At 42.5% G+C, this 17149-nt stretch overlaps 1 protein-coding gene across 1 annotated transcript in view; it reads left to right on the plus strand.

Moving 5' to 3' along the window:
• LOC130207201 (heterogeneous nuclear ribonucleoprotein L-like) overlaps positions 1-14928 on the plus strand; it is a 46077-nt gene extending 31149 nt beyond the window's left edge. The window contains exons 8-14 of the mRNA XM_056435689.1: positions 5361-5432; positions 6363-6580; positions 7481-7602; positions 8650-8851; positions 9559-9616; positions 10086-10184; positions 10825-14928. Of these exons, the coding sequence (XP_056291664.1) occupies positions 5361-5432; positions 6363-6580; positions 7481-7602; positions 8650-8851; positions 9559-9616; positions 10086-10184; positions 10825-10880 (827 nt within the window). The 3' untranslated portion in view covers positions 10881-14928. The remainder of the gene's footprint in view (positions 1-5360; positions 5433-6362; positions 6581-7480; positions 7603-8649; positions 8852-9558; positions 9617-10085; positions 10185-10824) is intronic.
• The last annotated feature ends 2221 nt before the right edge of the window (positions 14929-17149 follow it).

Below are 17149 nucleotides of genomic sequence, written 5' to 3' on the forward strand. Positions count from 1 at the left end.
GTTTCAGAGCTTCTCCTCTCTTGATGCTCTTAACTCCTCGCTTTGACTCTAAACTAAACCGTAAACAGTAGTTGTTGTTCATTAGAACGTGAAATACAGCAATGTGGTTTCACTTTGAGAGCAGCGTTAAGAGGCTGGATCTATGAAGACCTTTATGCTCTTGTTGTTGGAATGGAACTAAGTACATTTACTAAGATCAGAAAAACTCGACATGTTTCCCTTTTTATTGCGAGATTTAAGGAACCACGACATTTATCCGAATGAGGATAGCTTAATGATGAATCTGAACGTCCTTAGAAAAGCTTTCTGGACTCTAATCTGCATCAATGACGACTGTCGACGGGATGGAAACTGCAATTCTGTAGTGCAAGTCGTGTTCAATAAGCCTGCAGAACACACTGCGGCTGTATGTTGTGTTTAATGAGGCGTACATGGTGCTTTCTTCATGCCTCCTGACTTCCAGTGTGGAGGATAGAATAACAGGGATCCTGTTTTCATCCCCATCTCCATGTCACCTCCTCTCCTTTCAGCGCATCCACCTTTCTATCCGCCTCCACCTCTCTGCTTTTCCTTCTCACGCATGCTTTCACCCTCTCCGTCTTTTGAGCACTCAATACGTCCCCCCCCCCCCTTACTGACCACCAGGGGACGAGTCCTCTGGTTGTATAGAGGTCAAGACTCAAAAAGAGATTGAGCCTATAAACTTATGTTCACAATGTTAAGAGAAGTAGAGTAATTTTCTATACAACCAGAAGAGTCACCCCCTGGTGGTCAGGAGAAAGAATGCAGCTTTAACACATGAAGCATAGACTTCTATACAACCAGAGGAGTCGCCCCCTGGTGGTCAGGAGAGAGAATGCAGCTTTAACACATGAAGCATAGACTTCTATACAACCAGAGGAGTCGCCCCCTGGTGGTCAGGAGAGAGGATGCAGCTTTAACACTTGAAGCATAGACTTCTATACAACCAGAAGAGTCGCCTCCTGGTGGTCAATAGAGAGAATGCAGCTTTAACACATGAAGCATAGACTTCTATACAACCAGAATAGTCGCCCCCTGGTGGTCAGGAGAGAGAATGCAGCTTTAACACATGAAGCATAGACTTCTATACAACCAGAGGAGTCGCCTCCTGGTGGTCAGGAGAGAGAATGCAGCTTTAACACATGAAGCATAGACTTCTATACAACCAGAGGCGTCGCCCCCTGGTGGTCAGTAGAGAGAATGCACATTTTAGCACGCTTCCCCACCGGCTTCACTGGGCAGAACCGGAGGTTGCCGCCTGGATGAGAACACAACGATATATGTTTGTGAGTGAAGAGAGTCTGGTGGCCAGAGAGGCGGAGCGTTGTTGCAGGAAAGGAGGCCATGGAGACAAACACATCTAAACAACACAAATACACGAGCCAGTGCTTCGTCACAGGTACCCGTGTTGAACTGCTCACCAGTGTCAAGTAGAGAAGGTCAGTTACTCTTTGGTCCTTCCCGAGTCAGTAGATTTCAATAATTAATTACGGTATCGATGCTATGTTAGCTGTGTGTAAATTAGAGACTCTCGAGGCTACCTGACGACAGGTACATGTATAATGAACAGAGTCCTTTAAATAAAGGAGTCACTGCAGACACTCGGGAGCGAGTGTTGATCAGAAAGAGACATTCATTTAACCAAGATGTGAAAGAGGTAGAGGTCATCGTATCTGAAGGTCATGCCTCTGTCCACCAGCCACAGCTGTAGCTGTGTGTATGTGTGTGTGGGATAGTTGATGGACTGAATGATAAGATGGGTCTGCATGTGCGGTTTTTCAAAATCAAATTATGTATTGGCATTTATTTCCTCCTCCAAATGTTTTAATTACCTATCCTGCAAATACCAGATCCTGGATCAGTCAGGGATGGGAACACTTGTATTCAGTGATTTGTGTCAAATCTGGTAGATATAGCTGTCTTTTTATAGCTGTCTTGTCACCAGGGGGGGGGGGGGGGTATACCTTATAACCCTTTGCTACCACAGACAACTAAGCCTGTGTCTTTTCAATGTGCCTCCAATGCGGTGTGTCGCTCGTGTGTAGTCTACTGTCTATACTGCAGAATTGTGTTTTGGCGAGGCGCGGTGATTCAATGTGTTTGACAGCCACAGTCATGATGGTGATGTTTTTATCATTATGATGATAATGTAATGCAGGTGATGTTCATTCGTGCTGAGGGAGAAAAAAAGAGAACTTGATGCTTCCCAGGTACTGTCTCTTTAATATCTCTGTTCACATGACCTCTGTGTCGTTAAACATGCCTCTCTCTGAATAAATCCACCTTGAAGCTTGTTTATTTCTTATTTTCTCTCCTCTATCATTCCATTTATTGCCATGAAATTGAATTTATTCTATTACTTGGTTGTGGATTCATTAATCATGGGGAATGTAGGCTGCGATATATTGTGTCACGTTATCAGATTATGAAAGTATCCATAATAATGTTTAAAATCTCTCCTGTAGCATCATCATCCTCTGTTGTCCATACCTTTACTGGTATACTTGCATGATGTTTTAAAGGGTTCAGATTTGGTGCGATCCAAGGCGTCTGTTTTTTGGGATGCAGGGTGGCAGAGATTTGTGTTTGTGTCTCAGATCTCAGCTCTTAGCAAGGTGTAAACTACATTTGCAAAAGCAACAGGGCTGTGCCAGGATGTTGTCTTGCATTCTGATTTATGGACAGAATCTATAGGCATAGCCCTCTTTGCGTTTTGCAAATCATTCCAGCTTCATTAACCTGTGACATACACCTACAGGAGTCTAGATCATTTTTTAAATGTTCCCAATGATCATAAATATCATGCGGCCACCGAGAGAGAACGCTCTCTACCCAGCGTCTTTTTTACTGCAGTAGTGACCGGGACATTGTGGATATGAGCAAAAGAGATCGGTGTCCTTGGCGGGCCGGCCTGGTTAAGAGCTCAGATACCTGGAAGGACCAAGGAGTTAACTTCCGTTTGTTTGCTCCAGCTAAAATGGCTTTGGGATCTGATTAGGATACGTCCTGGAAGGCTTTTCTCTAGAAGTTTTCAAGTCTTGAAAGGCCTTTTCAAGTCCTGGAAGGCTTTTCTCTAGAAGTTTTCAAGTCTTGAAAGGCTTTTTCAAGTCCTGGAAGGCTTTTCTCTCGAGGTTTTCAAGTCTTGAAAGGCCTTTTCAAGTCCTGGAAGGCTTTTCTCTAGAAGTTTTCAAGTCTTGAAAGGCTTTTTCAAGTCCTGGAAGGCTTTTCTCTAGAAGTTTTCAAGTCTTGAAAGGCTTTTTCAAGTCCTGGAAGGCTTTTCTCTAGAAGTTTTCAAGTCTTGAAAGGCTTTTTCAAGTCCTGGAAGGCTTTTCTCTGGAAGTTTTCAAGTCTTGAAAGGCTTTTTCAAGTCCTGGAAGGCTTTTCTCTCGAGGTTTTCAAGTCTTGAAAGGCTTTTTCAAGTCCTGGAAGGCTTTTCTCTCGAAGTTTTCAAGTCTTGAAAGGCTTTTTCAAGTCCTGGAAGGCTTTTCTCTCGAGGTTTTCAAGTCTTACCGGGAGTAGACCCCAGGGCTGCCCCAGAGCATGCTGGAGGATTTGGATATCCCATCTGGCTGGGGTATATCTTGGGATCCCCAGGAGGAGCTGGAGTACATGGTAGGGGAGAACGTCTATGGACGACCTTGCTTAACTCCGATTTCTAAAAAAAATTATTGGATGGATGGCTAGAAATGATCGTCCAAACCGTGTCTGTATATACTGTATTTGAGCGTTGCACAAGAGCAAGGAAATGCTGCTGATGCACCTTGTACCTCGGGCCACAAGTGCACCAACTGTGCTGTGCCCTCAAAACCGGCAAGCCATACTCAATAATCACATTACTTTGATTAGGATGGGTACAGAAACAATCCATTAGTATTCCTTTTTCAGTACTACAACATCTAAATTACACTCAAGATTCCGTCTCAAATATGATCTTCTGGCTTAGTGCTGCTATGTCTATTCAGGGATACACCGAAATATTAGTTTTTTACATCATGGGTCTTATTCTTGTTGTTTTGTGAGTCATTTCTATTAATAATGTGAATATTGTAATAACCAAGCTAATTGCTGAGATCTGGGAACATACCAACATCGGTGAAGATTAGTCCAATGAGTCAAGAAACTGTAGATAGACTTCCTCCTCCTATGCAAAAGTGAAGCCAAAATAATCTGGATGTGGGCGCTGCCATCTTGAGCTTTTGTCGCCATTTTGAGGCAGAGTATGGAAATCTCGCCAGTACAAATGCACGAGCCAATCCCAAGCCAAGCACAGCCAAAGCGTGTAGAAGTTTAGCTAGAAAGATACAACAACGAACAATAATATCTCTAAAAAATACATGATCAAACCGACGCATGTTCTGTTCCACAGACTCGTGATTCGTGAAACGCCACACGACCTTACTGTCAGTGGAAACGTTGCTAAGCTAGTACGCGACACAGCCAGTGACCATATGAACCATCGACTTGCATGAAAGTCGTTATGTACGGTCTATATTTGAAACAGACAACCACGGTTATGGTAAACTACAGTTACATGTCATCGCCGCGTTGCGACTCGACTACGATTCCCAAGTGCCTGTCAATCATCAGGTCACATCCCCTTTTCACAGCATCAAATAAAAGAAAATAAAAATTAACACTTGAACACAAATCAGCGTGATAAAAAAACACTTAAAAAGACAGAAACCATTTTTGGGAAAAATGGATTTGATGTGTACTTGACAGTTTGGCTCATTTCCCATCTGCTCATGTGAAGGGGGTTGGGTTTATCACCGATACTGCAGCCAGCCACCAGGGGGCGATCAAGATGTGTTGGCTTCACTTTGGGGGGAACGTTATGTCGTCCATCTTTATATTCAACCTATGTGTCAGACCATCACGCAGGTTTTAAACAAAAGCCCAACTCAATCAAACTTGGTGAACTTACTAGGTAAACAGTGACATTACTGTGAAGGGGGTTGGGCGTATCACCAATACTAGAACCATCCACCAGGGGGCAATCAAGATGATTTGGCTTCACTTTGGGGGGAACGTTATGTCGTCCATCTTTATATTCAGACAAAAGTCCAACTTCGTCAAACTTGGTGAACTTACGAGGTGAACAGTAACATTACTACCCAAAATGTCGTGTAGTTGTCCAGCTCCTATAGGCTGCTGTAGCTCCACACTGGAGTCCTCTGAAGAGGCAGTGGCACACTTGTTCTGGATGAAATACCTCTTCCACTTTTCTGAATTATTAAAGGCAAAGTGTACATCTGTGAGCCCATTGTTCTGAAGTAAATTATTGCGGATGGCTGCACACAATCTAATAACCTGTGTGTGTGTGTGTGTGTGTGTTTCAGACCGTGGAAAGGGAAGGCAGAGGCAGGCAATTTTAGGAGAACACCCATCGTCCTACAGTGATAACGGCTACGGTAAGACACTTTAATGAAACCGGTAACTGGATCTGCTGCGGAGCACAAAGCTGCTACTTAATCGACAGATCCCTATACCTCAGAGGTGGAACTTGACACTTCTTCACCGACACACACACACACACACACTGAGCATCGGTGTAGGCTGAGGTCCGAGGTGCAGTCGAGGGTTTACCTTCACCTGCATTTGGAAACTGATCCCTGCCAATCACGCTTATTGATGCAAAGTAGTAAGTAAGTAAGTAATTTATTTTCCATAAGTACATACATAACGTGTACATACTGACAGACATTAACAACAGAAAAAATTTACGAATGGAGGACCGTCCAAAGACCGAGGTCTGTAGGCTCCTCTGAGATGAGGAGTTGGACGGCCCCTCCCCTAACCCTTTAGCCCCTCCCCTAACCCTTTAACCCCCCCCCCCCTCCCAACTACTACAGGCACACAGACAGTAACACACATATGGATCAAAACATAAAATGTCGTACAAGCAACAACAACAACAACAACAAAACCAGAACAGGAAAAAGAAAAGGAAAACCAAAAGAAAACCAAAAAGAAAGAGACATAGTAAAAATAATAATAAAAGGCAAATGAACTACTGATAACTTAGAGAAAAAATAATAATATCACGAACATCAAATTATGTATTTTATTTTAAATATCTTTCCTCTATTGTACTGTGCCGCCAGGCTGTATATCAATATTAATAACTTTCAAAATGAAGTGAGATGGCATTTAAAGGCGAGAACCAAAGACATAGTTTGCATGTTTTTGAAGTGGCCTTATATGAAATTCTTATTCCCAATGCAGAAAGCTTGTATCAATATCAGTTTAAGAGGACGCTTATCTTTGATGTATTTCCCCTGATTTACCTGGCCATGAGACGGCTGTCAGCGTCTCAGCTCCCACCGTCTCTGCCTCCTCAGGTTCACCCTGCCCTCTGCTGCCTCTGCCTGGCAACAGCCGGTACAACCTCAGCTCAGCGGACGTTCCAGACATGGTGTCCTACCCGCTGCCCCAGTCCTCCTCCTCGTACTCTGCCCACACCCCCAGCTCCGTCGCCATGGTGAGCGGCCTCCATTCATCCAAGATGAACTGCACCCGCATCTTCAGCCTCTTCTGCCTCTATGGCAACATTGAGAAGGTAGGTGTGTTTGAGTCCCTCGGAGTGGGTCATAATGTCATAATGTCTGTTGCAAAAACTGAAGGAAACTGTTGTGACTGTGTATGTCACACCAGTCACTGCTGTTTTTGGGGGATTAGGGTGCAGGAATTACACATGAATAACTTTTGATAATTGTTTCCATGGTCTCAAGAAACTAGTACACAGCTGCCAACTCCAGTCGAGCTTGAAGGAACGTTTTTGGGGATATCATCGACCCAGTATAATTAAAAAATGCTGAATTGCTCCATAGATCATCGTCATTTCATAACACCAGATCAACTGTAATGTTTTCCTTCATGGAACGGGGGCTGAGGATTGTGATCACTGGCATTGTGCCACTTGTTTCAAGTTTCAAGTTTCAAGTTTTTATTGTCACATCCCCTTTTATACAAGTATAATTGGTTCGTGAAATTCTTATGTGCAAAACACCCGACAGCAGTGGCAGACTAAAAAAAGAATAAGAATGAGAATAAACTATACAATATCCACACACAAAAAAGAAGAAAGTATTATATATATATATATATATATAAAACAATGTAATAAAATATACACTTTTTGAGACTATATATATATATATATATATATACAATATATATATATAAACAATGTAATAAAATATACACCATGGCCATGATATTCACAGAATATGTTCTGGTGTGTAGTGTTAATGAGGTCTCAGTCCTTGTTCAGCAGCCTGGCCTGGGCCTGAAAGAAGTCCTCAGTCACTTGGCCATTGTTTGAAGATACACTCAAAAAGTTGTCAACCTGTCCTGTCTTTATTCGTGTTACATCTGAAACGGTGAGTCATGTATGCTGCTTCTGTAAGTCAGCTGGTTGTGTGTGTGTGTGTGTGTGTGTGTGTGTGTCTACGTTCAGGTCAAGTTCATGAAGAGTGTTCCTGGCACAGCGCTGGTTGAGATGGGAGATGAGTATGCCGTGGACCGAGCCATCACACACCTCAACAGCATCAAGGTGTTTGGCAAGAGACTCAACGTCTGGTGAGAAGTTGAACACACACACACACATTTTGTTCTATTTTCATTTTTTATAATTTTAGAAGTTTCCTATCATGTGTGTCAACAAGTAAATGTGCTAATATATGCATGGATAACTTATAGGGTTATTCATCCCATTACTTTTGTTTTCATTGTTTTTGCCTCAAATTGTTATTCATAATTTGTATGTCCAGGTTGGCTAATAAACTGTTAATAATAATAATAGGTTCAGAATTAATTTACGTATTAATAATACGCCCTTCAAGTATAACCTTCTAGAACATTTCCTAACTTACAATAACACAATAGAAGCGGTGCAATAAATCAAATATTAGTATAAAAATATAGATAAAATACTAATAAATGTTTTTAATGAACATGATCAAGAGCAATATTGATATGTAAATGCATGTCCAATCAGGAACTTCCGAAACTTGTTTTTGCAAAGGTTGCACGTTATTGTTTTGAAAAGATATGCAGTGTAAAATTTATTGCCAAATATTTGAACTTGTTTTGTTTAGTTTTTCACAGGTTGCACTTTATTGTTATTAGCTTGAAAATATATTCAGTGTAAAATAGGTTAATTGCAGCCATAATAAGCAATCTTTTGCCAAATATTAGGGATTCTTTGCCAAATATTAGAGATTTTTCACACAAATAGAACTGTGTTTGTATCCCGTGAAAGTTATTGAAAACTTGTTTTAGTTTTTCTTCTGATGGAGCAATCTGGCTTAATAAAATCTGATTGCAAAGTAATTCTATTATTTGAAAAAGCACAGATGGAGGAGTCACAACACAATGTTATTTCAATAAAAATTCAGCATGGATTATTTAATTACAATTTTGTTGCGGCGGTGGGGCATGAGCATCTTTCTTCCTCCGACGTGGGGCGTGACAGAAAAAGTTTGAGAACCACTGTCCGAAACTAACAGCCAGCCACCAGCAGGGGCTTCTGGGAGCTCAACGTGGGCTTCTCTGGGCTCCGGTCTGTAGATCCCGGGCTGACTGCGGTGCTGTGTTGTGTGTGTGTGTGTGTGTGTGTGTGTGCAGTGTGTCGAAGCAGCACGCGGTGATCCCCAGCCAGGTGTTCGAGCTGGAGGACGGCAGCAGCAGCTACAAGGACTTCGCCATGACGAGGAACAACCGCTTCAGCAGCGCCGGACAGGCCTCCAAAAACATCATCCAGCCTCCGTCTGCAGTGCTGCACTACTACAATGTTCCCCCGTGCATATCCCAGGAGCACCTGCTGAGGGTACGGCCGCTGCTTGTCACCGAGTTTAGAACCGTGTGGCTGTGTGACTCCTGACTTATCTTTCAAACTTTAGTTTTGTTAAGAATCTATTAATTTGTCCCTAGTTCCCCAAAAACAAATGTATTTTTTTATTCTACCAACAATCTGATGTTGTATTTATGCTCAAAGTGCATCTCTCACCAATACCCAAAACATATAAATCACATATATGTACCTGTAGATTACATAAAGCAAAGATGGCCATTTTTCATAAATGTACAATATATTTAAGGCAATAAATGCTGATATATAAAGTGCATCGTGACTTCAATTAACAATGAAGAATATTGCATTTTCCTTGCTCATTAGCAGTTCATTGTAAATGGTGTTAGAAACGCATACACGCCACTATTAATGCGATATTATAACATACCAACCTAGTATTTATGCTGACATATGTAAACCCCAGCAGAGCAAGAACAAGGATAAAGGAAAGACAATTATGACACATACAAGACGTGGCCACCTATTGTATTATTTTTATTTATTTTTTTCATCATCAAGCCAAATGAGCACAGCAATATTTAATATGTAGATGAAAGCCTGCATGTCTTTAATGTGTGGAGCCTGTGTCCTATTTGATGGAGCCGTCTCACATATCAGCTGCTGTGTGGGTGTGTGTGTGTGTGTGTGTGTGTGTGTGTGTGTGTGTGTGTGTGTTTTGGCAGCTGTGTACGGAGCATGACGTGCCTGGCTTCGTCAAATTCAAGATGTTTGATGCCAAACGTAAGTAGAACTTCAACGTGAGAAGTTTGCTCTCACTCACTCACACACACATATTTGTAATCGCAGCCCTGTGAGGACCTGGACTAGGAGGTGTTGCGTGGGACACCACTTTCTAAAATGAATAACAGCGTACTTTTAATCACAGACATTTTCGGGATGTCCGAGGTCATGGCGACCACTTTACTTTAAATAGGAATATTATTTCATGGTAGTCTTAACATATAAACTTTCATAACATTACATTATTTATTGTGAAAATGACTGATAGTCAGGACTCAGTGCTGAGCATCAAAGCTGTGCACAAAGCTGTGTCTACTGGCGCAGATTTATCATGTATAATATATTTATTTAAACTTATTTCTAAGCTCCTGTACTTTGAGGCCCCTGGTACTCGGGGCCCCGGGACTTAAGCCCCGCTTAGCCTCGGCATCCGTCCGGCTGACGGGACTCTGGCTTCTCTCTCCCTCAGCCTCCTCTAAGACCATCTCCGGCTTGTTGGAGTTTGACAGTAAGACGGAGGCAGTGGAGGTCCTCACCGTCCTCAACCACTACCAGATCAGGATACCCAGTAAGGCCTCCAGTCCTTCAAGCATTCGGATACTTCACTGTTAAAGAGAGAGAGCGACAGACAGACAGAGAGACAGACAGAAAGAGAGACAGAGAGACAGACAGACAGACAGAGAGACAGACAGAGAGACAGAGAGAGAGAGAGACAGAGAGACAGACAGACAGAGAGACAGACAGACAGACAGAGAGAGACAGAGAGACAGACAGATAGACAGAGAGAGATAGAGAGAGAGACAGATAGACAGAGAGACAGACAGAGAGAGCGAGAGACAGACAGAGAGACAGACAGAGAGACAGACAGACAGACAGAGAGAGAGACAGATGTACAGGCACACACACAACCAAACGCTTCATCCCCCCTCAGACAGAACATTCTCATCTAGAATTAGAATTAGTTTCTGAAGTTTAATAATTGATCCGCGACTATGAAATCAATCCTGAAGGTGAAATAAGATCTGATGGTTTCACTGATGACAAATATTCATTTATAAGAGTTGGATACATTTAGTACACTGCACTTTCTGCACTCATTTCTCAGTTATTGTACTCTCACTACAGTGATAGGACACAGCTAATGTTTCTTGTGCAGACTCTCATACTGTGTGTGTGTGTGTGTGTGTGTGTCTGTGTGTGTGTTTCAGATGGGTCCAACCCATACACCCTGAAACTGTGTTTCTCCACCTCGTCTCACCTATAAGAAGTCGCAGAGCACAAGAAGAGCCCGACGGTGGCCGACCTCTGACCTGGGAGAGGGAGACGGGCCGTGAGAGACAGACTCACAGACGAGTGGAGGAGAGACGTATGAAAGAAGACGAGAGGCAGAGAGACAGACGTGGCCTTTAAAAGGAGGTGAAGATGGAAAGAGACGTGCGAAGGAGAGAGCGAGGACACGGTCACTGTCTCCAGACTGAACATCAGGCGCACACGCCCATCATCCCATCGTCCAATCACAGCTCAGCAAACTGACGGACGGAAATACTCGAGTAATGACCGACAGGTAGACAGGCAGACAGACAGAAGGAAAGAAAAGCAGACAGACAGAAAATAAAGAAAAGCAGACAGATAGAAAGGCAGACAGACAGACAACCAAACAGAAAGAAAGAAAGAAAAGCAGTCAGACAGAAAGGCAGACAGACAGACACAGAAAGAAAGAAAGAAAGAAAGACAGGCAGAAAGAAAGAAAGAAAGAAAAGCAGACAGACACAGAAAGAAAGACAGGCAGAAAGAAAGAAAAGCAGACAGACAGGCAGACAGACTCTGTTGAATCTACTGTACAAACCCTCATTGACGTTCAGACGTCTCTAAAACCCTCATCTGCCGCACGGTGACTCCAATAATACTTTAATGTTTAAGAAGTGGATGAATACCGCGTGTTGTTTTTAATCGTCATTGAACTTATCCAGTAAACGTGGGTATGCTTTTAACTCCAGTTTTCACGCAGGGCTCATTAGTGCCACACGACCTTTGACCCGGGGTCAGCGAGGTGCCTCTCCACCAGAGTGACCTCCGCAGCACGGTGAACCGACGGCAGGTGTTCCAAGAGATTTCTCTCTGAATATTCACGTTTCCAAGGGAATTCATTCAACTGTTTTTAAGCGCTTCTTTCCATTCAACCCCAAATATATGTCAAACTCTAATGAGCGGATACTGAGCACCATCATTCCCCTCCGAGGAGATGTCCGTTACGTTGTGGCTCTCCGTGACCTTCCATCAGCTCCACTTTAAGAAATATCTGTCAGATCGCCTTTCATGTTCCCAGAGGGATGAACCCGTTTCTGGCTTCTCTGAGGCTCTCTTGCGCGCCACCCGCAGGACAAAGGCAGGTACTGCACCGAGGTCGTCGAAGCTCCGTCTGCTCCTGACACCGTGAACATTCACCTCAGCTAAATCTGATACTATTTCAGAAAAGTTAAGTTAATAATAACAACAATAATAATGGATCTTGGAGTATTTCATCATCTTCCATTGTTGATTTCCATTTATTACATAATGGAATGCCGTAGCACACAATAAACTAGTGCAGTGTATCTGATGGGGTCCTGGGACTTTACTGTGACCTTTAACATCTCGTCACCAACCAGAGGACTGAAGTCTCTCCCTCTCTCTGCGCGTGTGTTGATATCAGAGCCGCCTCTTAGTGCATGTTAGCGCACGTGAGCGTGCCCCTTAGTGCATGTTAGCGCACGTGAGCGTGCCCCGCGGCTCTCACGCGGCGGCCGCAGCCTGAAACGTGTGTCGACGTGGAAGCCTTCCCCCTCCGGTAGACGCCGATGGCTCCGAGCCTTTTAAAGAATCACTTCAACATGCGACAGCCGGAAACATCCGAGAGCCAACATGTGATCGGCATCATACGCGTATACAATCTTCTTTTCTTCTTTTCTTATTCCGTGTTTTTTGTGTTGGTCCAAAGTGTTTTTCTGGCATGGTATCAGTATTCTATGACAGGGGACTGGGTCTGTACACTTCATATTACTGCAGTCAGACCAGGAGTCTCCATCCTGATGATGTGGTGGAGCGGAGTAGAATTACAGCAGCGTGGCGGGGTCCTCCACGCCGCCCGGTGGAGTCCTCCACGGGGTCCGCAGCGTCATTTTTGCCTGTTTGCATTTGCCATCCGACTTCATCCCACAAATCAAGTTATTTCCCATTATTCAACATCAGAAAGGTGGGATTGTAGAATGCGGGATGACTTGATTGGTCGGATTCAGCGTGAGGCCATGCGGAGATGGTTTTCACGCTCAAGGGCCCATTTCACGGAACCTTTCATAGTTTTTGACCATAATTCCTCGGAGGACACGTGCTAACAGTTTACTCATCGGGATGTCTACACTCTTTGAAATATAGCTACTAACCAGAACCATACATGGTATTTTTTTGACCTGCCCCCAAAATATGTAAATTCTTTGGTTCTGTGTTGTAGCTAGAACCCAACATAGAAGGGTTATTCCTAGAACCATCTGGTTTCATCCAGAATCCACCCTGAGGGTTCTATGGGGAACTCTAATCCAGGGTTCCTCATGAGGCTCCTGAAGGGCTGATGGTGGTGCTGTTCATGGTACACAATCAGTTTTTATGGATGTGAACGCTGGGACGATCTCATACCACCCATGCTTTCAACTGTTCTTGTTAAAAAAAATTAAAAAAGGTTTTTGGATAAAAAGGGTTCTTCATAAAAAAAGTTCTTTCTTAAAAAAGGTTTTTTTTCAAAAGCAAATGGCTCCGGGTAGAACCTCAGCTCTTTATGAACAACCTATTTTTTTGGAGCCCTTATTTCTGTCCACGCTGTCGACGCTACATCCACACGACTACGTTTCCATTTTACAACATCTACTGTTGGCTCCGTTCACTCCTCTCCGGCGTTTTAGAATCCCTGTAAATCCTAAATCAAGTAAAAGTTTTGATTTGTAAGTGTTCATCCTGAGAGAAAATTTGACTGTGAGTGTGATGAGAGTGTCATGTGAGATGTGAAATAGGGCACCTCAAATCCTGATGGATAATCGGACACTATGGGCACAAGTACATTTGATATGAGTGTGAGAATAAGACAGAAATCAGTTTGACAAATGTGTTTATTATTAGAGGAAGAGAGGGAGGATTTGAGTCGAGGAAGATTGTAGACAATCTTAAGTATCAAGCAATCTTTTATTATTAAAGAGTGCAATATAACTCTGTTGTATTTCCTCTGACTGAGCAGCCAATCTACTTCCTGTTTACACCGGCAGTGTACGTGAATAGTCATGTGATACATCTCTACAGCGGTGCTGGAACGCCCTGTACTAAAAAGGGAAACGTATTAGTGTGGATGTAACCTTTTAAATGCACCTGAAATACCTATTACTCATATACAGTGCTTTTCTTTTTTAAGGGAGTGCACAACGACTGCAAATATGTCAAAGTAGAACCAGGAAGTAGCTCTTTACAGTTTGGGTATTAATCTCATCCTCGCCTCCCTCGAGAAGGAGCTGATTTTACTGATTTAACTCACTTTGTATTCCATCTTTAGTCGTACCTTAAAAATCCGTTTGGCCTCCGGAGAAAATGCTTTTGTTCTTTTCAAGAAGAAATATATACCTATTTGCACTGCGCATGGGAAACTACTGGAATTACATGATATTTAAGTGTCTTATTTTTATAATATAATGCTTTTTTTTCTTTCTTTTGGGTGTATTTTGCATAACGTGAGTAGATAGGCTGCCTCCTATCCGCCTTGGAGCCGATCGCGCGGTGAAGCACAGCCTCCTGGAGGGAACAATGACATCACACTTGTGAATTAAGACATGCTTTTGTATATAATATGTAAATAAGGAAAAAGTATGAAAACGTTTTTGACAAATGAATCCCACTTAAATTATTGCTTAATTATCGCTCATTTTGATGTTGTTTGTACGTCTCTTGCGGCACTTGAATCTTACTGTGTTTCTGAAGGTTTTATTTATTCCTTTTAACGTTTTTTAAGCCTTTGAGGGGGTTTGATACACGAGGGCTGTCGTCACTCCGAACCCGATGTGAGTTTTTTCTTCACAGGACTGACGGTACCAGACGAATACAAATGTTTCTCATGGTTTTTTGAGGTTGTAAAAGGTTAAATGTTGTTAGTTTAGTCTGTAATCGCTAACAGAAATACGTAGAACTATTAGTGTTCCATTCATTTAAGAATCCCTGTGGTTTTAAATTATATGTACATGTCCAAATGTAATAAATTCAGGTTTGCGGTTGTACGGTCAGCTCCAAACAACTCAACTCAATCTCTCATTCGTCTTCATTTATTAGTTTGAACTACTTTGCCGGCCACTGAGACTTTCCTTCACTTTTGACACTGCAATGTCAAAATGTAACTTTTCGTGATTCAGGCCGTTTATAAAGCAGCGTTATGATGGCTGTAGTTCAGTGGGCCTTCTAGGAGCACACGTTTGACGTGTTGAAGTGCCCTTGAGCAAGACACTGAACCACTAGTTGCTCCTAAATACTCAGGGTGATTAAATGCAGAGGTCAGATTTATTTTATGTACATGTATAAAGATGACCATTGCACTTTAAATGAAGTATTTATTCCGGAGGCTTTGTCAAAGTCAAAGTCAAAGTCAGTTTTATTTGTCAATTTTCCATATGTGCAAACATACAGAAGATCGAAATTGCGTTTCTCTTCTGTCCAACATAAAGTGAATTGTGCAACATATAGACAACATAGAGTGCAAAAATAGTAAAAAACATGTGAACATATAGACAACATAAAGTGCATAGACAACATAAAGTGCAAAAATAGTAAGAAACATGTAAACCTATAGACAACATAAATTGTGCTAGCAGCATTCAGACATGTGAGTCTGAGAGAGGACGGAGTGGGAGGATGGGGAGAGTTCAGCTTCCTGACAGCCTGGTGGATGAAGCTGTTGGACAGCCTGGCGGTGTGAGCCGGAGGCTCGGTATCTCCTCCCAGAGGGCAGGAGGCTGAAGAGACCGTGTGAGGGTGGCAGGGTCCCTCACAATCGAGGTCGCTTTGCGGGTGAGGCGGTGTTGTATATGTCCTGCAGGGATGGGAGGGGGGGGAGTGAGGCACCCATGATCCTTCCAGCTGCCTTCACTATGCGCTGCAGGGCTTTCCTGCTGTGGTCTGTGCAGCTTCCGCCCCACACAGTGATGCAGTTGGTCAGGATGCTCTCCATGGTGCCGCGGTAGAAGGTGCACATGATGGATGGGGGGCTCCCTGCTTTCCTCAGTTTCCGGAGGAAGTAGAGGCGCCTCTGTGCTTTCTTTGCCAGCGATGTAGTGTTTGCTGTCCACGAGAGGTCCTCACTGATTTCCACCCCCAGGAATTTGGTGCTGCTGACCTGCTCAATGTCCGCACCGTTGATGGTCAGTGGTGGGTGATGGGTGTGGCCTTTCCGGAAGTCAACAACGATGGGGAATGAGAATTAGTTTAGATCCTGATTGTGGCTCTCTTTTTGTGTAAATGTGTATATGCTTATATGCATCAGTAAAAAGTATAAAGTATTCCAATATTTTACGTCCTTAAAAGCAGAAGTTCCACAGTGTATATATATATACAATTAAAAGATCTGCATTCAACATTTTACTTAAGCATAAGCACTTAAGTATTACACTTATACAATACATGAATAAATGTACTCACTGTGCAGAATGGCCCATTTCATACTTATATACGTTATATTATTGCAGTATTGATGCACTTATGTGTTTGTTGCAAGGTGAGAGTAATTTAGTCACTTTTATACTCGGGTTGCTTGTGAATGTTCTCCAGGTATCAATGAAGTCTCATCTTAACCTTTAATAATAGATCATAACTATAATTTATCTGAATCTGCAAAGTAACTAAAGTAATTAAATGAATGGAGTGGAGTAAAAAGTACTATATTTACCTCTGAGATGTACAGTAGTGAAGTTGCTGTAGAAAGTATCGCAGAAAATAGTAACACTTGAGTCAAGTACTTCAAAATTGTACTACTAATGCGGTTGTTGAGTAAATGTACTCTGCAGAACTAAATAAATGATAAACCCTTGTGGTGAATCAGTAAAAACCTGTCAGAGTACGAGTGGTCTCAGTTGTCAATAACAACACTGAAAGGTCAATCATACGTAACATTAACATTTAACATGAAGGTTTGTCCTTAAATATCTACACTGTATATTCACATTTCATTTATAAGTTTACAAGAAGAAATACACCAAGAGCAGCTGTATATGTGAGGACTCTGTCAATATTATCTACTAGCAGAATCCCATAGTGAACATCTGGACTCCAGCTGTGTTGTTCAACACAGACCTCCTGAGCAACAGCTTTGGGAATTATCCAGTATTCAGACTCTGCTCCATACAATGCATTTTCTCAGTCTGAATCTACACTTCTATGTTTTCTTTTTTAAATGCATATCTTCAGTGTTTCTTTCAGCCTCTGAAATCATGTAATATGTCGCCAATATTCTAAAGTGGTCTTACTGGAATAGTCATT

The sequence above is a fragment of the Pseudoliparis swirei genome, chromosome 17 (genome assembly GCF_029220125.1).
Source record: "Pseudoliparis swirei isolate HS2019 ecotype Mariana Trench chromosome 17, NWPU_hadal_v1, whole genome shotgun sequence".
Lineage (NCBI taxonomy): Eukaryota > Metazoa > Chordata > Actinopteri > Perciformes > Liparidae > Pseudoliparis > Pseudoliparis swirei.